This window comes from Pongo abelii, chromosome 14 (genome assembly GCF_028885655.2).
Source record: "Pongo abelii isolate AG06213 chromosome 14, NHGRI_mPonAbe1-v2.0_pri, whole genome shotgun sequence".
NCBI lineage: Eukaryota > Metazoa > Chordata > Mammalia > Primates > Hominidae > Pongo > Pongo abelii.
In genome coordinates this window covers 115,331,966-115,358,052 of record NC_071999.2, presented here as the reverse complement: position 1 = coordinate 115,358,052, position 26,087 = coordinate 115,331,966, and the positions used below count along the sequence as shown (strand labels likewise).

The 26,087-nt window shown below is 40.3% G+C and overlaps 1 protein-coding gene across 9 annotated transcripts in view; it reads right to left on the bottom strand.

Moving 5' to 3' along the window:
* Positions 1-26,087, bottom strand: part of MYO16 (myosin XVI) — a 717,368-nt gene that overhangs the window by 102,348 nt on the left and 588,933 nt on the right. For all 9 annotated transcript variants that reach the window (XM_054529223.2, XM_054529222.2, XM_054529219.2 and 6 more), the window contains one exon: positions 4,842-4,944. In XM_054529223.2, the coding sequence (XP_054385198.1) occupies positions 4,842-4,944 (103 nt within the window). The remainder of the gene's footprint in view (positions 1-4,841; positions 4,945-26,087) is intronic.

Below are 26,087 nucleotides of genomic sequence, written 5' to 3'. Positions count from 1 at the left end.
TCACAAATGTTTAAAATAATTAATTTGACCCTATATAGTATTCTATGCTGAAATTACATTTACGTAGTAGTTTCAAATTTTTAAAATTATTTTTATTATAGAATTAATGCATTAATACATGTATCTTATACATGTAGATATAAAGCTAAAAATCCATTAGATTCTTATTTCATTTCAAAACAATAAATTTTAAAAAATTTTTTGTTTGTTTTGAGATGGAGTTCCACTCTTGTTGTCTAGGCTGGAGTGCAATGGCACAATCTCTGCTCACTACAATGTCCACCTCCCAGGTTCAAGTAATTCTCCTGCCTCAGCCTCCCAAGTAGCTGGAATTATAGGCGGCCACAACCATGCCTGGCTAATTTTTTGTATTCTTAGTAGAGACAGGGTTTCACCATGTTGGCCAGGCTGGTCTCGAACTCCTGACCCCAGGTGATCCACTCGCCTCGGCCTCTCAAAGTGCTGGGATTACAGGCGTGAGCCACTGCGCCCAGCCTATAAAAGTTCTTACATGTCTTTGCATCCACATCAAGTATACTGTATTGTTTGGTAGTTTCTTATTTACAGAAACTCATTTCTTGGCCCAGCATCCAGGCACAGAGTGTCTGTCCTATGTCTTTCTCTGGCTTCTATGCTGGGGATGCAGCAGTAAGCTGCAGACACAAAGCCCTTGTGATGGAGCTCCCACGCTATGGATGAAAGGTGGTGAACAGCATGTTAAGGATTGCAATCTGAAGCGTAACAGAAGGTCCTAGGCACCATGGAGAAGAACAAAGCAGAGAAGAGGACGAGAAGATGCAGTAGGAAGGTCGAGGATAGTGAGAATTTAAAATCTAGTAGCCAAGGAATGCCTCACTGAGAATTGGCATGTGAGCAAAACTCCGTATACTGTAAACTGTGCAGATCTGCGGAATAGCTAATAAACTGTTTTCAAACTGCCTTTGCTCTAGCTGCGAAGGTGCAGCGATGCTCCTTTGACATGCATTTCCACCAGCACCGCCCATGAGTTGCCCCCACCCCTGTCCTTTCCTCTGGATGGCCTGAGTCACATCTAGGTCTTAACCCTCAGAATTAGAATTGATATCGAATGCTTCCTGAGACTCTTCACTTGATTCCAGTTCTTTTCCTTCTCTATCTTCTCTTTTCCTTATTCCTCCTTTTCCTTCTTCTCTTGTTTCCAAGATGTAGTTGGGAATGAGGGTGCAAATGCATTGTGCTATTTCAGGGTCAGTTTGATTGACAGTTTGGGTTGAAAAGGATTCTGATCAGAGTCACCCTGTAACGGGAAGTAGTCTGCTCGTTTTTCCTTCATTTGCTGGGTGAATTATAAACATAAAAAAGACACTATGTACAAGGGGCAGGCTGCTCAGAGGAATAAAGGGTATAAGTGCCTTTGATCAAAGCTCGCACTGTGATGCATAATCTATCCCTTCCAAGTCCTGTAATATGAGCAAAATGACTTCAGATAGTTATAGTAGAAGACACAGATTGAGTTAAATGCAGTGGAAAGAACATGACATAGGAAAAGCTAGACGTTGGTCTCAGCAAAGTGGCGCTCCCACTGAAACTGAATATCAACTGCACCTAGTATTTTGATCAGTACACTGATCTCTAATTAAGACAACAGCTCTCTGTGAAGTTCCATTTTCTCAAATCTAAAATAAGGTCACTCCTGTACATGCTGTCTACTTTCCTTTTCTGCATAGAGTTTTTATTAGGCTCAAATAAAATAAAATAAAATAAAAACTATGAATAGTTGTAATATACTCTGTGGATGAGAGGAATTATTATTTATTAAATATTAAAAATTCCAGTACCTCATGTGCAGACTACAAGCCTGTGACTACCTAAAGCATGAAAAGCAGACACAGGTGCATAGATCGGCATACAAAGGTAATAGTACTGAAGATAGGACATCTCTATCCTCATCTGAAACAGAAGGAAATCAAATGTGCACCATAGCTTACTGAATTGCTACTATGTTGGAGAGTATAAGAATTACAGAGTTACAATCTCATATTGATGATTCAAGGCTTTCCTTCTACAGGGTCTGATTAAAGTTAAAGAGAGAAGACAAAACCTGCCAGATCTCCAAGACACATTAGAATGACAATGAAATTACCATTTTCAGTTAAAAGAAATGAATTTCTAGCTAACACTGTATACCACTTAACACAGCAAAATATAATTCTAATCTCTTCTGTCCTCCAGCACTGCTTTTAAAAATATGGAAAAGAGTAACCATTCATTTCATGCTAACCACTCAGGACTAAATGATGAACTGACTGGTTAATGAAAACACACATTGTAACTCTCAGCAATTTGGAAATAATGCTACAGATACAATAACCATCCGATACAACCTTGTTGTCCCTGCAGCCTAACAGCTTCTGATTGAATCCCTGTATTAATTAAAAACAGAATTGACTAGGAGGAATTCTTTCTGTAATTAGCAACACATATCTAAAAAATGCTTTGCTTTTGAAACTGAGGAGTCTAACTTTCCAGGTTAGGAATGAGTGTTTTTTGTTTTATTTATTTATTTTTTAACAAAAGCTTTTTTTCCTTTGTCAGACCAATATAAAAGTGAAATATGAATAAGCTTCATTTCTGTGAAGTTAATTATTTGTCTGGTAGTATAAAGTATAACATAGGTTACATCTTGAAGAAGCTGAAGAAATACTGTCTTTTCTGACTAGACAACAGGGATCTCATAAGCAAATATGCTCAGTGAATGAGCACATTTATTTGTCTTTCCTTTTAATTTGTTTTGTCTTGTGTTTTCAGCTTCTTTTTAGGCAGGTGAAAAGTGTGGAGAAAATAGATTAGTGCCATGAAATGGGATCCCTTTCCCATTTAAAATAAATTTTAATGCTCTTGTTGAAAGTCCCAATGTATGTTTCAATTTAATGCTATCCTCAGCTGCAATTTCAAGTATCCTAGCAAAAGCACCGATATAGAAGAAAGATGGCTGGCAGGGCTTACCGATTTGTCTTCCAGTCTCCTCTCATATTTGACCTGTACTTTACAGTCGTCTATCAGAGGGACCACTGCTCAGGTATTGTGGTTACTGCCAATCACTCTCTTAGTGAAATAATTATTACAGATTCCCTTGCTTTCTTTTTTTCAATTTTTCTTTTACAAATAAAAATTCTCCCTCTCTCTCTCCCTCTTACACACACATCTATCTCACAGATATATATATACATATATACACACAAACACACACACATATATATACACACACATACATATACATATATACATATATGTATATCATTATCTGTAAGTATTCTTTACAAGCAAAAGAATACAATAAGAATATCTTAGTGTTACATCATCCGTGGACTACTACTATATAATTACTTATTCACAATCTCAGCAATGATTCCATTGAACTGACTTCAGTTACCTATAGATGGAATAAATGCTGATATATGTGAATCCCACCCCTATGTCCTGACTCTGGAGGGGTTGGCGGACATCACTTTTGGTTAGTAATTCCTCCTTCTTCCTCCTTCCCTTTTTATCCAATCTTTTGGCACTGATGTGCATCACTGACAACTTCAGACTGAGTAAGCTTCCTCCTTCAGATTGTTATTTAAAGTTCAAATTTCATTATTAGTTAAAAAAAAGAAAAGGAAAAAAGATAACAAAGAAAAAGATTGGGTGGCACAGACAATTAAATCATTATTCATCAATGCCAAAATTCTAGGTTCTTTGTTCTTTGTCATAGACAGATGAGTGTGCGAGTGTCAATCCAGTCTTCCCTCCCTGTTTTACTTAGACTGGGCCACTTTTGGACCTATTCAGAAATTCTGAATCATCAGTTCATGTCATTTCTAAAGCCAAGTCCTCATCCTTTGACTCATCAATTATCATATATTTTTACTCATAGATATTGTCCCTATCACTTTTTAAAGATGCAATTTATGTCTACTTTCCAGTAATCGTCATATTTTTACCAAAGCTTTTAGCTACCATCGTTTTTGCCACCTATGCACTTTTGGTGGTTTTACAGCAAGAAACTTCCAGATTCCTGGAGTCATGGACCGCATGGTTTCCCATTGTTGTTCTAATCTGCCCTTCTCACTTCAAACCTCTTCTTCCTAAAATGAGTTAAGGATGGACTCTGATGTTGTTGAAGGTATTTAACAAAATCTGGAACCGTCTTCTCCTGTTTCTGGTAAACATTTGCCTGTAATTTTATCTCAGGTTGTTTTCTTTTTCTGCAAGTCTAGGTGTAGCTTTCTTCGGCCTCTAGGGTCTGCCATTCAAATGGATCACAGACTATAATAAAGTGTTTCCAATTATGAAGCTTTTGCCAACAAATGGGCTTCAAAGGATAGTGACATTTTCACTGTATGGCAGGTGAGAAGCAGGGCAAAGAGAAACAGAAAAAAAGGGGAGCTGACTGAAACTTGAACGAGCTGGGGAAGTCCAGGTCGAACATGCACTTACGAGAGACCAACTCTGCACAAAGAAATCAACATTAGTTCTTCAATTTTGGCTCCTCTGACTCCTGCTATGGGTAACTGCGACAAAATGCTTTAATGACAAGGTATGAATCTGACACACGGGCAAACAGAATGTGGCTCATGAGCTTGTGTCATGGTTGTAAAGGGAGCTGCTAGATTTCCTCTCATGTCGGCTGCAAGACGTTAAAATCGGTAAGTCATAAAGAATGACAAATTTCCAGGGAATACACTTAATGTCATGCCTTGCCAAACACATCAAAGGAATTTGTTTTTGCCAGGAAGATTCTGGTGGCTCCCTGCAATGACTCAGCTCATTTATTTAAAATCCTAAAGTGTTATTTTCATAGCTTGTAGGTCACCAACCTGCCAGCCTTGTAATTTACACTGCTGGAGAACAAGTCGACATCGCTCGGCAGCCGACTGTTCCTTCTTCTCACGCAGGAACGTATCAGCCAGTGGCTTATACCTGTGAAAAGCAGCAGAGACAGAAAGCAATGACTGCATTTGCCAAGCACATAATCACATTCAACAGGGCTGTCTCTGTTACATCGTTTCCCAAAAGTTTCCCAGTCTTTCTTTATCCCAGGAATACCCAAATACCTGTCCATTGTGCATTTACTAGGGAACTGGAAAGAATCCTTATCTTTTATAAGGAAAATGGTTTTTACAATGCGTCAAATATATTTTTCAGTCCTCTAATATATGTTTAGCACTGTCATGGAGCACTTCAAACCATTTAACCAAAGGAAATTTGAAGGGAATGAAAATTAATCCAGTAGCCATTTTTAAACATTTGGCATGCTCTTTAAAAACATACCTTTTAAGAAATTTGAGCATTCTTTATGGCCACTTAAGAGTGAATTCAGATGTAACTAGTGTCCATAATAATGGAATACCAGAACATCCATTCAGAATACTTATTTGAGAGGTAGAATCGCTTCTTCCCCATATATTATATATCGAATATTTTAAATATTCTGGGACATTTTTATTTTGTAAAGTATCAGTGAGCAATTGACTTCCATTCCCTAGCTGAAATTCATGGCAATATAATAGTTTCCTACAGGTTTTTCAAAAATGACTTTTATTTTTTTTATTTTTATTTTTTAACTTGAATTTATTTATTTATTTATTTTTTCTTTTATTATTATTATTATTATCATTATTATACTTTAGGTTTTATGGTACATGTGCGCAATGTGCAGGTAAGTTACATATGTATACATGTGCCATGCTGGTGCGCTGCACCCATGACTTTTAAAATTACATCACCCATTTAAAAAAATCTCTGTAAAATTCCCTTTGCACTTACAGTGGTTAACCTGAGATATAGGCAAGGTTGCAATGGAGGAGGAGGAAGAGGAGAAAACCAAAAAGGAAATGAGCAAAGATCTATGCAGTTGCATCCTGTTGCCTTCTGTGTTTATGATTCTCATGTTCGGCTGTTCCGCAAGGTGAAGGAAACGCAATGCCAAAGCTGAAGTCATCAGTTTTCTGTTATTTTCTGTTTAATACCTTAGTGTTTCATCTAAAGTTCACTGCAGTAAATTTGGGATCTTCTAAAATGAGTTTATTCAGTTTCCTTAGTGCAATTAAGGGAGGGAGTGTTCTGCCTACACATCTTTATTTACTTGCTTTCCTTGGAGCAAGCAGTGGGAGTATGGGACACATCTCATGGACAGCCACACAGGAATCACATGTGTGTCTTATTTTGGCAGGTACTGTAGGTAAACAAGGGCTCACATGTGCGGCAGTACAGTCTGGTGTGTAACATAGGCTGGGAAACACACCTGCCATGGACAGAATGTATCTCAAAGTCCCTACGTTCAAATCCTAACCCCCAATATGATGATATTAAGAGGTGGGGCCTTTGACAGGTGATTAAGTCATGAGGGTGGAGCTTTCATGAATGGGATTAGTGCGCTTAGAGGAGGCTGAAGAGAACAGACTTATTCCTTCCTATTAGGTCAGTGTAAATGTAATTGTGGTTTTCGCATTGTTGAAATTTGCCATTTGATATTGGAATACATTCTTAAATAAATGTGGTTATGTTATACATCATGTTAGTGTGCATTTCTTGCTTTATGTTTTTTGCTAATGACTTATTACTTGCTGTTTATTTTATATTTATTTTAGACTATGAGAATAATTTTAGATAAAAAGCAAATTCTGGCGATTTTCTTATTTGGGTTCAAAATGGGTTGTAAAAGAGTGGAGACAACTCACAACATCAACAATGCATTTGGCCCAGGAGCTGCTAATGAACATGTAGTGCAGTGGTGGTTCAAGAAGTTTTGCTAAAGAGACGAGAGCCTTGAAGATGAGGAGTGTAGTGGCTGACCACTGGAAGTTGACAATGACCAACTGAGAGCAATCATGGAAGCTGATCGTCTTACAACTACATGAGAAGTTGCCAAAGAACGCAAGGTCGAACATTCTAGGGTCATTTGGCATTTGAAGCAAATTGGAAAGGTGAAACAGCTCGATAAGTGGGTGACTCATGAGCTAAGTGAGAATAAAAAAAATGTAGTTTCAAAGTATTATTTTCTCTTATTCTATGCAACAACAACGAACCGTTTCTTGATCAGATTACGATGTATGACAAAAGTGGATTTTATATGACAACCAGTGGTGACCAGCTCAGTGGTTGGACCAAGAAGAAGCTCCAAAGCACTTCCTAAAGCCAAACTTGCACCAAAAAAGAGGTCATGTCACTGTTTGGTGATCTGCTGCCGGTCTGATCCACTACAGCTTTCTGAATCCCAGCAAAATCATTTCATCTGAGAAGTATGCTCAGCAAATCGATGAGAAGCACAGAAAACTGCAATGCCTGCAGCCGGTATTGGTCAACAGGAAGGGCCCAATTCTTCTCCATGACAACGCCCAACCGCACATCACACAACCAAAGTGGAAAGACTTGGGCTACGAAGTTTTGCCTCATCCATCATATTCGCCTGATCCCTCGCCAACCATCTACCACTTGTTCAAGCATCTCGACAACTTTTTGCAGAGAAAATGCTTCTGCAAGTGGCGGGATGCAGAAAATGCTATCCAAGAGTTTGTCGATTCTCAAAGTACAGAATTTTACACTACAGGGATAAACAAAACTTACTTCTCATTGGCGAAAATGTGTTGATTGTAATGGTTCCTATTTTGATTAATAAAGATGTGTTTGATTCTAGTTATAATGATTTAATATTCATGCCCGAAACTGCAATTACTTTTGCACTAACCCAACACCATGTAAGAACACAGTTCGTAGAGAGAACAAGAAGGTTCTCTCTCCAAACCAGGAAGCCAGCTTCCACTGAATACTGAATTTGCTGACAATTTGATCTTGGATTTCCCACCCTCCAGGACTATGAGAACTTTCTGTTGCTCATCCAGGACTATGAGAACTTTTTGTTGCTCATGAGCCACATAGTCTATGGTAATTTGGGAAAGCAGATTGAACTGACCAAGAGAGTACCCAGTTACCTTCTCAGCTGAAGACATTTCTTATTTCCTTTCTTAAATCCTCAGCATTCTCACTGAAAAGTCAGTGTTATGACTTTTCCTGGATTGAGAATCCTCATAATCTTGCTAGCCATAAACCAGAATGAATTTATCAGTATCAGCAACCACCCTTTCTTCTCATAGATGGATTTTTGCTCATGTATCAAACTTAGTGTATAGGAAAGCATAAAAATACAAAAAATGGTAAGTAACAGAGACTGAGGCTGAAGTAACTGAGACTGAATTTGCAGTGCCAGAGGCAAGGATATGAAAAAGGTGGCTCATTATTTTACTCACACTAAATGGACTTCAGTGATTTGTCAATGGGTGAAGTATTCAGGAATTGTTTTGCTTTTGATAGGTGACACGGATGTGATTTCTTACACGCCGTGTACTGAAGTTGGTAGCTGTGTGTTTTATTTTATTTTACTTTATTAATTTTTATTGGGGTTTCTGCAGAAGAAGAAAGGGAATTTCCCCTGTACAACAGAGCAGGGCAAATGGGCATGATGGGGGATATGTAGAGGGTTGGGAATCGGAAGTAAGCTGTGCAAAGGGCAGTGCATGTGGACCACCCAGAAGGTTATGGGCATCCCCTAATGATTCTCTCACATGATATCACTACCTCTTTTTTTTTTTTTTTTTTAACGGAGTTTCACTCTTGTTGCCCAGGCTGGAGTGCAATGTTGTGATCTCGGCTGACTGCAACCTCTGCCTCCTGGGTTCAAACAATTGTCCTGCCTCAGCCTCCTGAGTAGATGGGATTAAAGGTGCCTGCCACCACGCCCGACTAATTTCTGTATTTTTAGTAGAGACAGGGTTTCACCATGTTGGCCAGGCTAGTCTCGAACTGCTGACCTCAGGTGATCCACCCGCCTTGGCCTCCCAAACGGCTGGGATTACAGGTGTGAGCCACTGTGCCCAGCTGACATCAGTACCTCTTACGAACAAACATGGGTTAGGTTTGATAATGTCTGAGTGGTTAAAAGGTGACAAGTGATATAACTGTACAATGTGTTTAAATAGGAAAGAAACTGAATTGGGAATCTGAAAACTGAGATTTAGGTTCCCGCTTTGTAACCAATTAGCTATGATGCCCTTGGCAAGTCACCTAACAAGCAATGCTCTGCCCTCCCTCAGAGCTGCCTGTTTGCGCTTCTCCGGACAAGACATAAATTCTATTCTGTGTTACAAACTCTGACCTCTCCTCAAAGTGTGTGAGCTCGCCCAGAGTAAGGGGACATCTTTGTACATTTTATGGTGTCTCCTAGCTTGCCTTTGAATGTAGCAAGTTTAAATAATTGATAGCCAAGAAATGGGGCTGTGGAGCAGGAGATGGTTAAGTCGCATTTCTTGAGCCCTGAATGAATGCGTAGGGCTTTTCATATCACCTCACATCCTCCTCACAGACACAGGCCTGGATGACAATCGTCTTTTGATAGTGAGACAGATAATGGTTGTAGACATTCACTCACTTACCCAAGTTCACAGGGATGCTATTATGGGCTGAACTGTGTCCCCCCGCCAAAGATAAGTGAATGTGATGTGTAGGGTCTTTGGAGAGTACTCAAGTCAAGGCGAGATCATTAGGGTAGGGCCTAATGCAATATGACTCATGTCCTGAAAAGAAGAGGGAAACGCCACGGGAGACACATAGCAGAGGGCCATGTGATGCAGGCAGAGGTGTCAGTGACACAGCTGCAAGCCAAGGAACACTGAGGATCTACGGCCGCCACCAGAGACCAGGAAGAGGCCAGAGCAGATGTCACTCAAGAGTTTCAGAGGAAGCCCTGCTGACAGCTCAGTGTTGAACTTCTCACTTTCAGAGCTGGGAGAGGAAATGTCTACTGCTTTAAGCCATGGAGTTTGTGGTACTTGGTTACAGCAGCTCTGGGAAGCTGACACAGATGAGGAAAGTGGCTGAGCTGGAATTGAACCCAGGACAATCTAACTCCAGTGCCAAGCTCTTCACCGCTGTTGCTACAGTTTTGATGACAACTAACAAGTCCTAATCCTAGATGGTTCTAGAGTGGAAAAGGATGAGATTTACCCTTAAAAATTGAAAAAGTAAAACTCAACAGTAACCACTACGATATTGGACATGTAGGAATAAGAAGTTTTGGTTTGTTGGTCTTCGGTGCCTGGGGGCTCTTTAACAGTGAACTCATTCATGCCCTCAGGAAAGCCATGTGTTTCTAACATTTAGCCAGAGTAATACACTGAAATGAAATCACTCAAGTTATTTTTTTTATTCTCTCTCATAATTGTCTCATTCTGGAAATTTGTTAATTATAACCAAGAATTTAATTGATATAATTCAAGCATCTGAATATAGTATTAACAAGTCAGAATGAAAAATCATGCACCTGACGCTTTTTTCTCATTTTATATTTTTTTGACACTTAAAATGTATAATTCTGACATTTCAACTAAAGAAAAAGATCACCTTAGACAGGATGAGATACTGTATGTTAGTGTTATGTAAAACATCTTGCCTTTTGGAATGTGAGTGTTTTCTATAGGTGGTGTCACAGGATAGAAAAACAGGGTCACATTCCATTCCTGAGCTAAAACACATTCCCCCAGTAACTTTGATCTGAGGCCATAGGGTTTGCAAGCCTGGAGCAAGACGTTTGTCCTGAGTGCAGGAGCAACTGGAGAGGGACTTATCCACTCTCACTCCCCACACTGTCCCAGCATCTGTCATCCAAGACAGACAGGTCACTTCAATCCACTGATGACACCTATATTTAGGCTTCACTTGCTCTGTGTCTGAGGCAAACCAATGGACTGTAAAAAGTAAACATGAGCCTTTCCAGACAGCCTGCTCTTCCTGTCTTATCCTGGTTTGGGATGAGGGGAACAACTGTTATCTACTTTCATATCTAGAATCAGGGTTTGTGGTTCACTTACTCAGGATCAATCAATCAATTCACCAGTATTGACTGAGCATAAAGTCTGTGCTGGGGATGCTCCTAGGTGCTGGGAGTGTAGCAGGGAATAAGCAGCCAAAGCCCTTTATCGTAGAGAGAGCTAGAATTAAAAAGTAATCTTGGAACCAACCCAAATGCCCATCAGTGATAGTCTGGATAAAGAAAATGTGGCACATATACACCATGGAATACTATGCAGCCATAACAAAAGCGTGAATTCATGTCCTTTGCAGGGACATGGATGAAGCTGGAAACCATCATTCTCAGCAAACTAATACAGGAACAGAAAACCAAACACCGCATGTTCTCACTCATAAGTAGGAGTTGAACAACGAGAACACATTGGGGCCTGTCAAGGGGTGGGGGGCTAGGGGAGGGATAGCATTAGGAGAAATACCTAATGTAGATGACGGGTTGATAGGTGCAGCAAACCACCATGGCATGTGTATACCTATGTAACAAAACTGTATGTTCTGCACATGTATCCCAGAACTTAAAGTATAATAATAATAACTTAAAAAAAAGTAAATAAGGGCCAGGAACAGTGGCTCGCGCCTGTTGTCCTAGCAACTTGGGAGGCTAAGGCAGGAGGACAGCTTGAGGCCAAGAGTATGAGACCAATCTGAGGAACACAGAAAGACTCCATCTCTGCAAAAAATTTTAAAAATTAAGCAGACATGGTGGCACAAACCTATATTGCCAGCCACTCAGGAGGCTGAGGCAGGAGGATGGATTGAGCCCAAGAAGTTGAGGTTGCAGTGAGCTATGATCACACCATTGTGCTCCAGCCTGGATGACAGAAACCCCAACTCTTAAAAAAATAAAGTAAATAAGTAAGTGTGTCAAATAAAATGAGAAATGTGGAGAAAGATAAAGCAGGAAAGCTTTCACTGTGAGCAGACACCTGACAATGAGGGAGGAAGCTGTGGCTTCTCTGGGGGAACTGTAGTCCCGGTGGAGTGGGGGTGGTGCATGGCTGCTCTGGGAATATCAAGGAGTCCAGCGTGGCCGGAGAAGAGGAAGGGAGAGGAAAGTTGTAGGAGATGAGTTTAGAAAGGTCAGTGCAATGCGGTAAGGATCAGAATCCTGCAGGTGACTGTCAGGACCTTGGCTCAGACTTGGATTCCTGGGTGTGAGGTTTCAGCAAAGGAGCTCTGTTCCTTGACTTTGAAGAAAATCATCATTGATACTGTGAGGCTGAGTGGGGCTGGAGAGGGGCAGGAAAGAGTCAGGGCTGCCATCTGGAGGCCCTTCCTATAGTCCAGGTGAGAGGCATTGCTCCAAGGCAATGGCGACGGAAGAGGTAAAAACGTGCTGGGCTCTCTATATATTTGGGTAGGCCCAGCAGGATTTTCTGGTGAATGGATCAACGTGGCTATGACAGGAAGAGAGGATGACTTCAAGGTTTTTGACCTAACAAACTGGAGGCTGTGGCTGACGTTTCCCACAGTGTAGTAGACAGGGAAGAGCATTTATTCCCCCAGACTAATGCTACTTAACAGGAGGGAAATACTGTGACTGAGAAGCGAAAAGGAGAAATTTGGGTGGAGCTTTGGAAGGAGATATCGACCAAACGTCAGCCAGTCCCCCACACTAGATTTATTACCTTGCCGGTTGCCAATTACTTTATCTGTGCCTGGTTTCTTTACTGCCATACACCTCTGTCTGACTGGACAGGGCAGTACTGAGCATTTGGGAAATGGATGCAGCTTCTGTGATGATGCAGAATGCTCATGCCCTCATGGGGTTCCAACCTCAAGCTGTGTTATGTTAGACGCTCCATTTGCCTCACTTTTCTTGTGACGGGTTTCTGACCACTTTCAACTTCCCCTTCTTCTTATCAGTCTGCATCCTAAGTTGCCAGTGTATACTAAGTGTGGGGTTTCAAAAAAATTCTATCATAGTTAAATGAAAATTTATCTAACATGAGCCCCATTCGTCAAGTACATTCTCAACATCAAGGACTCAAGCATAAAAACACGCTTCCATACATTCACGTATTGTGACTATAACACTAAAAAAACAGAAATCATAGTATCTTACAAAATTATAAGTGAAAGAGCCACAGCATAGATAGTCTTCATTTTGGAGTCTATATTTTTAAAAGGACAGGCTGAAATTGAAGAGGCAGAGAAAATCTAACTAGTAAAAGGTGTAAAGAACCCAACGAAAGTGATGAAATAGTGTTTCTCTCTTCAAAAGTGATTGTTCCTTCCAGTATAAAGGGGAACTTTGACATCCTGTGTATCATGGACCTAGAGATAAAAACAGCTTATGCAGTCACCACAGGATTCAGATTAAACATGGTGACTTTTTTTAAACTTTTATTTTAGATTTGGGGGTACATGTGAAGGTTTGTTACATAGGTAAACATGTGTCATGGGGTTTGTTGTACATATTATTTCATCACCCAGCTATTAAGCCCAGTACCCAATAGTTATCTTTTCTGTTCTTCTCCCTCTTCCCACCTTTCTCCCTCAAGTGTCTGTGGTTCCCTTCTCTATGTTCATGAGTTCTTGTCATTTAACTCCCACTTATAAGTGAGAACACGCAGTATTTGGTTTTCTGTTCCTCTGTTGGTTTGCTAGGGATAACGGCTTCCAGCTCCATCCATGTTCCACAAACGACATGACCTCATTCTTTTTTATGGCTGCATAGTATTCCATGGTGTGTATGTACCACATTTTCTTTACCCAATCTGTCATTGATGAGCATTTAGGTTGATTTTAAAACACAGTGAATTTTAATTGACTACTTAAAAAAAGACTATCAGGAAGTAGGAGAATCATTTTCTTAGAAAATATAATGTATGTTTATCAAGCTAATGTTTATTAACCTCAGATGCAGTTTCTCTGAAAATGTCTCTGTTTGTTAAATATTGGCTTTACCGCTTCATTCTCAAGGAAAATTTTGTTATGAAAGTAAAACTTATGTTGTTTCAGTGTCCTGAAACCCCTTAGAAATTTAATTCATTTGAGAAGTATTTATTGAACACTTACTACGAGCAACATATTCTGCCAAGAAATGCCAAGATCACTAAGATGTGTAAAGCAATATTCTAATTTTACTGCACATGGTCAAATATAAAGCAAGACTTTTTTGGACCAAAATTATACCTCAGAAAAGATGTGGTTTTCTTATTTCAAGATATTATACTATTTATCTTATTATGGTTATATTCCAATTACTTCATCGTGAACAACAAAATAATATTTGGGGAGAACCATTAACCTCGTGCCCTTCCAGAAAGACTGAATAATCAATAAAAAGAGAAAAACTGAAGGAGAAAAATGGAATGTCGTAGGAGCTACCCTATTGGAGGATTGACAGAGAAAGAGAGTGGTGAAGGGGAGGGGAAAGGAGGAACAGGAAAGAAAGGACTGGATGGGAGCCGTCCAATTTCAGAGCAGCCAAGAGAAGGCAAAGTTGGAAATGTGGTCGGCAGTGCTGAACACTGCAGAGGAAGAGAAGCAGATGCACACTGAGGGGGCTGTGGGATTTGGTGACTGTGGCGTCAATGGCAACGTCAGACACGGGAGAAACTAGATTACGATGGCATCAAGATGCTAGCAGCTGGTGGTTCTTAACATCAATCAAAGAAAAGAACAATAGCTGGAGGGTGAAATAGAATCAATGGGTGCTTTTTGTTTTTCAGAGGCAAGGGAAAACTGATTAAGCTTGCAGGCAGCAACATTTGTAGAAATACACACAATGTCTACATTCTATTCATATTTATTTTTGTATATTTCCATTTTCCACCAGATTATCTTATTTAGAAATTTTAGCTCTGATAGAATGAGGATGTCCCCTTTCTTCTAGAACCACTCCTGGGCATTTTCCCTGAGGCATTGCATGGTGCCTGTACCTGCCATGCACACCACAAACGTGGCTGTCTGCCCATGGGTACATATGGATGCATTTCCCCCATTCTATGAACTTATATTCATATTCCTGCTCTCACAGTAAACACAGAGCAGGTGCGGAAGGGTGATTTTCAAGCTATTTGGGGCTAATTTCCAGCATTCAGAAGGCTGCATGGTGGGTTGAACATAACAGCTGCCTAGCAACAAGACTGACATACATCATGAAAACAGAGAGAAGTATGAAGAAAAAGGAGCACAAGTGGGCTTGAGAGAGATATAAAACCTGCTTCAATGTGGAGAGCTGGGAAGGATAAGAAAGAGAAATGGGACGGGGAGGGGCAGGGATTGCAGAAGTGCTTTTCCCCTAAAGAGGGAGGACTAGTTATTTTTTCTTTTAAGGAAGAGGGTATGAAAGCAGAGACAAAGTTGTCAAAAACGTTGTAGTTCACACAGAAATCTATTTTGTTCTCTACACGTGCACATTTTTTCCCTCCTTCCCATGATTCTGACAGGAAATACCCTACCCATCAATTGCAGTTTAGTTCTGTCTGTCCTGCTGTGGGTCTCCTCTGCTGTCCTGCAGCCTCCACATGCCCACACTTGCAGGGCAGGGCCCCCTTTCACCATGCACTCCTGCCCACCCCTTCTTGCCTTCTGCCCCTTCCTGAGGATCCTCTGCATCAGGACCAGTCACATCACCTCCCATCTCCCCACAATCCCTGGCACTTGCCATGCCCTTGAACTGGAGCCTGTCAGCAGACATGTGGATGCACAGCCATAGAGCTCACCAGTCTTCTCCCTCAGTTCCCATGACCCTGCCCTGCGTATTTACAAGAAAGATGGAAAGGGGACTTCAGCTATATCTTGCGATGGCTTTTGCGCCTCCTGAGTGCTGAGGCTTCGAATTTGGTCTTGAGTTTATTTTCACATCTACAGGGACCCGTATGAGGCTTCTCAGTTCTCAGCATGGTCTGCACATGGCTGTGCTAAGGGAGGAAGATCAGTCTTTGCATTATCACTATGACAATTCCAGGGCTACTGCTCCTGGGGCTGGCCAACACGGATTTCCCTTCTACTTCCAAACTAGGGAGAACAGGCTGCTATCACCTTTTAGGAACACAGATGCACCATTCAAACGAAGACATTGTGACACTTCATATTGCTGCAAACATCTTTCCTATGCAATTCTTGGCTGAAGAGCCTCCTTGGAACCGTAGGGAAGGGCTGCCTCGCAGCCCCAGGAGGTCTCTCTTGCAGTCTGGGGGACTGGTATGGTAAGGGACTTCCCTAAATTCTACATGCAGCTTTCTGCAGTTGAAAATGCAGCATGAGGGAAAAACAGAAGGGAGGGAGGGACAGGGAAACAGGAAAACAAAGGAAGATTTATAGAGTGCCCATAAATTCCAGGTGTCATAAGAGACGATTCCACATCATCACTGACTTCTCACAACTCCAGAATGACATTTTAAGACATTATGTCATAAGACAGTTTATTGCAAAGCTAGCATGTCAATCTGGACTGTAGGATCTTGAGTCAAATGTAGTTTCTAAATCAATATGGGAGATGGGATGATAGATGTTCGTCCCTATTGTTTTAGTGTTTGAAAGGATAAAGACAACCAACATATAGAATAATGCACAAATGAAGCATACTAGTAATACAGAAAACAGTCAGGTGTGGTGGCTCATGCCTGTAATCCCAGCACTTTGGGAGGCTGAGGCAGGTGGATCACCTGAGGTCAGGAATTCGAGACCAGCTTGGCCAAAAATGGCGAAACCCCGTCTCTACTAAAAATACAAAAATTAGCTGGGCATGGTGGCGGGCACCTGTAATTCCAGCTACTCAGGAGGCTGAGTCAGGAGAATCGCTGGAACGCAGGAGGTGGAGGCTGCAGTGAGTCAAGATCACGCCACTGCACTCCAGCCTGGGGGACAGGGAGAGACTCCATCTCAAATAATAATAATGATAATAATAATAATAATAATAATAATAACAATGCAAAAAACAAAAAAGACAAGACTCTACACTATTCTCTTAAATTCTATGACTGCTTTTGCCTTAAATTCCAAGTCTTCTAAATCAGGGTCATATTCCCCCTCCCCCCCACCCTCTCTCATTGTGGTGGCGGTTGTTTTTGTTACTAGTATTTTAATGTCCTTATGGCCAAATTTATTAGGAATTCATCTCTTAAGATTCTAAAACAGCATCTGAAACGAGACTCAGTTTCTGACTCTCACAACGCTGTTGGCAGAAACCCAGAGGAAGGGAAAGGAGCGGGCCTGGAGGAGCGAGGGGCTGCCCGCCCTCCTGAGCGGTTACAGGACCACCTGAGGCCCTCGGCGGAGCTGTTCACCATCGTCTGGAAATGACCAGGCTGCTGTAGCCTCTCCTCCTCTGTGTGATTCTGTCTAAAGGCGATGTGTCTTCTTCTCGCGCGATGCGGAAGGGCAGCCTGTGGCGGTGCCGAGCATGCAGGACTGTGGCCCGCTGAGCTCACTTCACCGCAACCGCCGCCTCTCCAGCACCGCATCCGCAACACCGTCTTAATCCCCGGGATTCATTCATGTACTTTATGTAATTAAGCCAGGGGGTCTCTCCTCCCAGACAATATGGGAGCTGAATAATAAAAAAAGAATGCTGAATTATACTTCAGCTCCTGGGATTAGGCAATACCAGAAAGCAGATAAAAAATGAATTCAGAGCATCTGCTAAGAATTTACATGACAATACTCTCAAGTTCTCTTACTCAAAGCTGGTCCCACCATTTCATTTTAATTGTGCCATATAACAACATTGTATTTATTCAATAAATGGATGAAAGTGAAACACTAAATTAGAAATGTCTCAGCATGAAACATACACCAAGCTCCATTTCCTGAGCAGCCTTTCCCACACGTAATGTTTATTTCAGCCAGGTTTGTACTTGCTTCCCATACAGCCCTAGGATATTTTTCTACACAGACTCCACACCCGTGCATACCTAATACTCAGAACCATCTACCAAAGGTGACATTTAATTTAAAACTGCCCTCTTGGAGAACCCAGACTGCGATGGAGCTGAAAATAATGGTCGCAGGCAGAGGAACCAACCACACTGTTCTCTGATTTGATCACACATGCTCAGGAGGACACTGAGCCCAGCCTGTTCTGTACATTCAAATTGATATCTTTATCCTTCATGCATTTTATAATTCACTGGCTGAGCCATGGCTTGTATTTATCAGGTACAAGAACAGCTTGTTTCGTTAAACTGAAAAGAACAGATGTTCATTTGTTGTTTAAGCCTAAATAAAAGACCTGTTTAAGCTCTGAGGTTTAAGTAAAATTATCCCATTCCTAAAGCAATTTGCTCCTTAACCAAATATTCACCAAGGTCAGTCTGACCTCCTATCTTTCGGTAGGGAAAGAAAACTAAACAGGTAGATTTAGTTGTTGGAGATATTTGTTATCCCAGTGTTTTTCTCCTCTTACTGAAGAGAGAAGGCTCTACTTGAAAATGGCTAAAAAGTGTTGTGGAGTTTTTAGTTTGTTTGTTTGAGACAGACCACACTTTGGCACCCAGGCTGGAGTGCAGTGGCACAATCTCGGCTCACTGCAACCTCCACCTCCTGGGTTCAGGCGATTCTCCTGCCTCAGCTTCCCAAGTAGCTAGGATTACAGGCACCTACCACTATGCCTGGCTAATTTTTGTATTTTTAGTAGAGACAGGGTTTCGTCATGTTGGCCAGGCTGGTCTTGAACTCCTGACCTCAGTTGATCAGCCCACCTCGGCCTTCCAAAGTGCTGGGATTACAGGCATGAGCCACTGCACCTGGCTGGTGTTGTGGAGTTTTGTGGCTAATGCCAATAATTTTAGTATTTAAACAAGTTTATGCCTATTTCAGATATTCAGTTGAGTTACTACCATATGAATCTACTGTTCAGAATATCATTGCCAGTGCAATTGATTAGCACATCATTGAGAAGTTAAGAATGAAATTACAATTATCTCCAAAGGAGCACCCTGGTGCTGAGACCACATGGCTGCTTCTACAGCAAGGCACTTTCCTCTGCACACCTCCTTTGGAAAGTGTGGCAACGGCTGAATTAAGAGCTAGAGTTTGGCATCTGAACTGAATTATGTTTGTTAATTTGGAAAAATATTACTTTAAAAATACAGCCAATCAATATTTATTATAAAGACAAAATAAACATTTGGCCAGTGAGATATTAAACATTAGTAGCAGTGAATTTTAATGTCATTTGACTCTATTATGCCACATTGAGCCAAGAAATGCAACAGATACGTACATTTTCAGAACATATCATAATGATCAATTTAATATAAATAATGGACTTTCTATTTCTCTTCAGTGAGACACTTTAAATACAGATCTGTTGCCTTTGAGTAATATAACAAAGATGACTGGATAATAGTGAGGGGTAATTAGCAACATTAAGAATCAGAGTCCCAGACACATATTCTGAGGGAAAATAATTTGTGCACCAAATTGTCATATTGTATCTTGATGACTTACTTTCACTATTTGTAAATATTGGATGGATAGGTCCAAATGATAAGAAAAGATGCATGACAATTGAAATGTCATGGAAATTAAGGTATATTATCATTCACTGATAGGCACTAATAACGGTAATGAAGATCTAAATTCAAAAAACGTCATAATTAAAATTGGCATTAGCCAGAACCCTAAAGAAATTATTATATAAAATGGTTCATCTCTTAATATTCACTAATATATCACATGCCTTTGAAACAACACATATCTCAAAGGCTGGATCCTATCTAAGCTTTCTACCTGGAAGTTACCTCTTTTGATAACTACCCATTGAGACAAACACAAATATAACATTGTGCTTGGTACTGGGGAAACCACAGTGAAGAGAATCCTGTCTTGGAGTATCCTTTGAACAGAATGCTGGGCATTGTCCAGTGGGCCCTCTGGTAATTACCTAATCCCACAGAAGTGTGACCTTCGATTGCTTGTGAGAAGGTTATTTTATAGCTCTGTGGATATAGAAAACTTCTAGCAATGCAAATAATTCCTTTCCAAAGCAGCACAAATGATGTCTATCTTGGGCAGCACAGATAAATTTTGTCAGTAGAGAATACAAATCTCTATAAATCTATTTTTCATGTGAAATTGTTTTAACATATTTTCTCTAGTCTCTGCTGCAAACAGAGACTGGAGTTTTGGGCACACCACTTTATCAAAGCATCCCATATCAAGATAGCTAACATGTTATAGGTCAAATTTAATAATGATATTTCAAAGCTTCTCTCCGTCACACATTTCTGTTTCCATAGTGTATGGATCTGCTGACTTCTCCCTCATTGAAACCGCCTTATCATTGACTATCATCCACACTTGGTTGCTCCCTGTCACCTGCCTCACACATTGTCAGTATCCCTTATAGACCCTGTTCTGTCCACACTCCCACTAAGTGTATGTGCTCCTCAGCATCTGCTTCTTGGCTCTCCCAGCATGTCTTTCTTTAGCAATCACAAACACATTCAAGGTTAAAACTATCATTTAGGAACGAATTACTTAAAAATGTTATGTACTCAAATGCAGTCCTCCCTTTCTTGACCTTCACACCTATGTATTGAATTTCCTTCTGGACAGCACAGCTTCGATCTCCCAAGGAGACCTCAAGACAAGTTGCTGTCTCCATCCATCCTCTCACATCCCCAATCATTTGCTCCTATTCCACTGGGTCCGCCCTCTCTCCACCTCCCTACCTGCAGACCTGGGCTCTGTCAAGACTGGTTCATCAACTTGCGATCCTTCCACATCCTAAGCATCTCAAAGGTTTATGTCGTTTTCTTCAGCTTGATGAAGTTTTCTCTCTACAACTTCAACTAAATCTTCCTCAATTACTCTCATCAATAGTCTCCAAAATACAACTCTCATGCCCTATCTAGTTAATTTTTTGCATGGTCTTGCTTACTATCCTGCAGTGACGCCTCACCTCCTGCATCCAGTCCTAGCTTTTAGTTTGGCACCAGGACCCTTCATGTGGCAGTCCTTGCTATGTCTTTCCCTAGTTCAACATCTCCCTGGCCATCGGGATCTGCTCTCCCCCAAGCTGAACCTGCCGAACTCATATGCTCCCTCAGTGTTGCACTTCTGCACCTGCTTGTGTGGCAACCCTTTCAGGCTCATTTTAAGTGGTCTTAAAGACCCAACTCCATGTCAGCTACTGCAGGATGTCCTATAAAGCTCTACCCATAAACCCACACTGACTGGTTTAGATGCTTCCTTTCTGGGTTCCCTTCTACTTTATCACTCCAAATGGTCATTTTTCTGTTTTCTCTGGCTTTGAAGATAGGGGCTTTTTTGTGCATTCCATATTTTTATCCCCAAAGTGTCCCACAGTATCTGGCATGTTGCAGACATTCACGAACTATTGCTGCATGAATAAAAAAAAGGAAGGAAGGGAAGGAAGGAGAAATGAGAAGAGGTGGGAGAAAACATTTTAATAATTACTTAAATATTATTTTATTTCTTAACATAATATGTAGTGTTTACATATATGTATACTTAATAAAGTGAGTAAACTTAAGTATTATTTAATATTATTCTAATAATAATTCATGGATGTGATCATGCTAGTGACCATCCCCTTAAACAAATACATATACACGAGTGATGTATAGCATACAGCCTATTTCATTAGCTGTCAAGGTAAAAGTGCAATTTCATAGCCATTCATTTTTTATTTTCATTTCTAATTATATTAAAGGGTATCGACAATGTAACTTTAACTGGCACCTGGCCACCATCTCTGAGGTCAAAGCCATCATCAAGTCTGTCATCGACCTGCTCTTTCACACTGAGGAGGCGGCAGTTGTGTTGGTGCCATCAATTCCATACATAGGGAACAGATGCAGTCATTAGGATGAATTGGCAATGCTATCATTGCTTCTCTAGGCTACTGCACCCTACATGATTGTTATCTAATCGTTCTCTTTTCCTCTTATTCATCTGGATTATTTTAAAAAATTTATAAGTACCCAGGTTTTCTTTAGATGTGTCTTCTTCTACACTTTTAGATTGGATGGTATTAAAAGAAGACTATGACAATTTGCTTAACATCAATTTTAAACATCTAAAATACATTTAAACAGGAACTGCTGAGTGGATTAACTTCAGTAAAAATGACAAAATGGATCAACTTTAAGCCTGTCTTTATACATAATGCATTATATATGTGTTGCAATAGAAAGATACATACTGCATACGACCACAGATCTATATTATGGAATGGAAATAGATGCAAGCTATGACTTCACAAAAGCTTCATTCCTAGACACTCCATCTCTATGACAGACTGTTGCAAATATTTGGTATGATGCTGGTGCCCTTGAAAACTCTCTCATGCTGTCCTGATTGCCACCCACCAAGTGCAATTATCTGCACACTTTAGAGATTTACAAGGAACCTGCCCTTATAAACATTGAAACACTGTGTCTTGCTCACCTACAGGATTATTGGAAATGTATCCAACCAGCATTAAGTATGACTCCCACTTAGAGTAAATCTTAGAGGCCATGGAGCTTTTGACTCTTCGTATTTTACCTTCTTTGTCTTTTTTCTCATTATGTTTTGTAAATTCTTGACTATCAATCATTCATGCCTCGATCTACATCATTTTTCTTCTACCCAGCACCCTCAGTACATCTTTCCCTAACTCACAGACCCAATGGACAATTCATAATAACATTTGCTTTTTGATCCTCTCTACTGCAGAAGCTCTTTTTTTTTTTTTTTTTTTTTTGAGACAGAGTTTCGCTCTTTTTGCCCAGGCTGGAGTACAGTGGTGCGATCTCAGGCCACTGCAACCTCTGCCTCCCAGGTTCAAGTGATTATCCAGCCTCAGCCTCCCGAGTAGCTGGGATTACAGGCGCCCACCACCATGCCCAGCTAATTTTTGTATTTTTAGTAGAGACAGGGTTTTGCCATGTTGGCCAGGCTGGTCTCAAACTCCTGACTTCCGATGATCTGCCTGCCTCAGCCTCCCAAAAGGCTGGGATTACAGGTGTGAGCTACCGTGCCTGACCTGCAGAAACTCTTGATTCTCATTTGCATAAGCTTTATATTACTTTGGCCTTTCTAACACTACAATCTGGTTTTCATTTATTACCCTGGTTTTAAATACTAGCCATATTCTGGTGATAGTCAAATATATATCTTCTGCCAGAATTGTCATAGATATATGAATATATATTCTTATATTCATATGTATATAATCTTAGAGCCCCTCTGCCTTAGCATCTCACAGGTACCTTGAACCCGCTTTATCTAAAGCTAAACCCATTATCTTCTGCTTGGTACCTGCTTTTTTTCCTTTTTCTTTTTCTTTTTTGAGATGGAGTTACTGCAACCTCCGCCTCCCAGGTTCAAGTGATTCTCCTGCCTCAGCCTTCCAAGTAGCTGGGATTACAGGCGAGTGCCACCAGGCCCAGCTAATTTTCATATTTTTATTGGAGAACGGGGTTTTGCCATGTTGGCCAGGCTGGTCCTGAACTCCTGGCCTCAAGTGATCCACTCGCCTTAGCCTCCCAAAGTGCTGGGATTAAAGGCATGAGCCACTGCACCTAGTCTGCTTTTTTCCATTATTATTTATCTCAGTGAAGGGCATCATTACTCTTCCTGTAACCTAAGCTAGACCTTCAGAAGTTATCTTCAATTTTCATTTTTGTTAAGCCCCATATTTATAATTGTTATATTTTTAGATTCAAAATATATTTTTTCACAACTAGCCCTTCAGTTCATTAAAATTACCACTGTTTTATCTTCAGCTACCATCGTAAACTAAACTCTGCTTAGCTGCTAAAAGTGTTTCTTAAAGAGGAGTGATGTTACCTTCCTCAAGGGCATCTGGCAGTGTCTGGAGAGGTTTTTGTTCTCATGATGGGGAACGGGGTGCTGCTCCTGCATTCAGTGAATAGAGACTAGGTATGCTGATAATATTCTATAAATCACTGGTCAGTCTATGACGATGGTGAATTATCAGGCCACAAATATCAAATGCCAAGTTGAGAAGCTCTGTGTACAGCAATCCAGCTCAGAAGTCAGCATTTTCTCTAAAGAGCCAGAGAGCAACTACTTTAGGCTTTGTGGGCCATACAGTCTGTATTGCAACACTCAACTCTGCTTTGAAAATGATATGAAAACAAATGGGTATGGATGTGTAACAATGAAACTTTATTTAAAAAACAGGCTGCTGGGTGGATTTGGCCCATCAGCTGAAGTTTGCCAACCCCGATCTAGCTTAAAGAAAAATACAATCACATTATTAGCATTGCAGGAAATGTTCAATGCCTATTAGTTACAGCATAAAGTCCAAGTTTTATACCCTAAAATACAAAGGTTCTACCTTTCTCTCATTTTCTCATCTTTTCCACCTGTTCTTACGCCACTGCAATGGTGGCGTCTTTTCCTGTACACCTTAAGATGCTGCCCATACCCATCTCTTTTTCATATTAAACTCAACTGCCCTTACGCTCAGGTCCAGTTCTAAGTCTGGGAGCTCCTCTTTTGCATTTTTGGATGTATCCATCTCTCATCGTTGCTCAAAGTCCCTGCAGGAGCACTTATGTACTCTTTTCTCTGGAGGTATCATGGTATTCTCCTAGGCTCTGCTGACTCCCGCCACAGTGCGGGGTGTCTATCACCCCAACTTTCCCTTGAGATAGTGGATTTAAGCATGACCTACTCATCTTTGTATCCTCAATATGTAGAATAACATCAGGTAGTTTGTGGGACTCAATATTCATCCTAATGCGTAACTTTTATGAAGATGTCTTTGAGTTTTCAAGCTTTCAGGTCTTCAGAGAACATTTTGGCAATAAATAAATATTTAGAATAAAGGCACCATGCAGTATTTTACTCTGTTAGGTTTTATTTGAGATGACTTCTTAATTTTAAATATTTCAATGAATTATGTTGAGAAAGTATATCTGTAGCTTCATATGAAGAATTTATAGTTTTAACCAAGTGAATAAATAATGTAGGAGAATTCTGAGGACAGAATGTATAAGACTCACATATATATGTCTATGTATGTGTGTATATCTGTAATATATAAATAAAATATATGTTTACATATGACTTATACCATTCAAGTCTGTCTTAATATGTTTTTTGTTTGCTTGAAATAGATAAATATTGTTAATATGATATGATGTGTAATTTCTCTGATCACTGAAATTGAATGGTAAGAGCACATAATAAAGGCCAGAGGCATTTGCTAAAATCCTAATTTTTTAAGCCTCATTCCTGACCTGATAAATGGTCATAGAGTACTTACAAGTAATGGTTGCTGCAAAAACTTTTGAGATAATATATGAGAAATGTAAGTGAAAGGTAATTTTTAAAAAGCATATCCCTCTATGCTCCTTATTTATAAATTCTTAAATATCTTAAGAATTTTTTTCATGTCTCAGAGTTCTCCGGGTTAAAGCACTGGTAGATCATCAATAAAAGAATGGAGGATTTCCTGCTAACTCCTCCATTCTATTGTGGACAAAGAAGGTGGCACCTTGTCCTGAGCCAAAGCACTTTTTTTTTTGAAGAGGGGCCCAGAATGTTCAGAATTGTGTTCAGAACTCTACAGAAATAAATGCGTTTTTGACCATGTGGTCATTAAAGCTCCCAACCCAAGATACTCCTAAGAAAAAGAATAAAAGTCATCAGCTTCCTGGACAATTTCTAGTATGCTTAATTTTAACTTAATTAAAATCCATGCACATTCAAACAAATATAGGACTCGCCTCCACTTCCTATCCAAAACTCACGTCTAGCATCATCATTTTATGAAATACCAGCTGCTCTATGTTAATTTTTGTACAGAGATATGTCTGTTTAGGAAAAGGTGGTATACATAATCTAAATAATCAAAGCAGGAAAACAGCTATCCATATAGAAAAATATTATCCACATTATCAAAAATTACCTTAAGAAATACAAGTGTTCAGGCTGGGCATGGTGGCTCATGCCTGTAATCCCAGCACTTTGGGAGGCCAAGGTGGGTGGATCATGAGGTCAGGAGTTCGAGACCAGCCTGACCAACATGGTGAAACCCCGACTCTACTAAAAACACAAAAATTTGCTGGCTGTGGTGGCAGGCACCTGTAATCCTAGCTACTCAGGAGGCTAAGGCAGGAGAATCACTTGAACCCAGGAGGTGGAGGTTGCAGTGAGCTGAGATCACACCACTGCACTACAGTCTGGGTGACAGAGTGAGACTCCATCTCAAAAAAAAAAAAGAAAAAAAGAAATAAAAGTGTTCAAACAAAACCATCATTGCA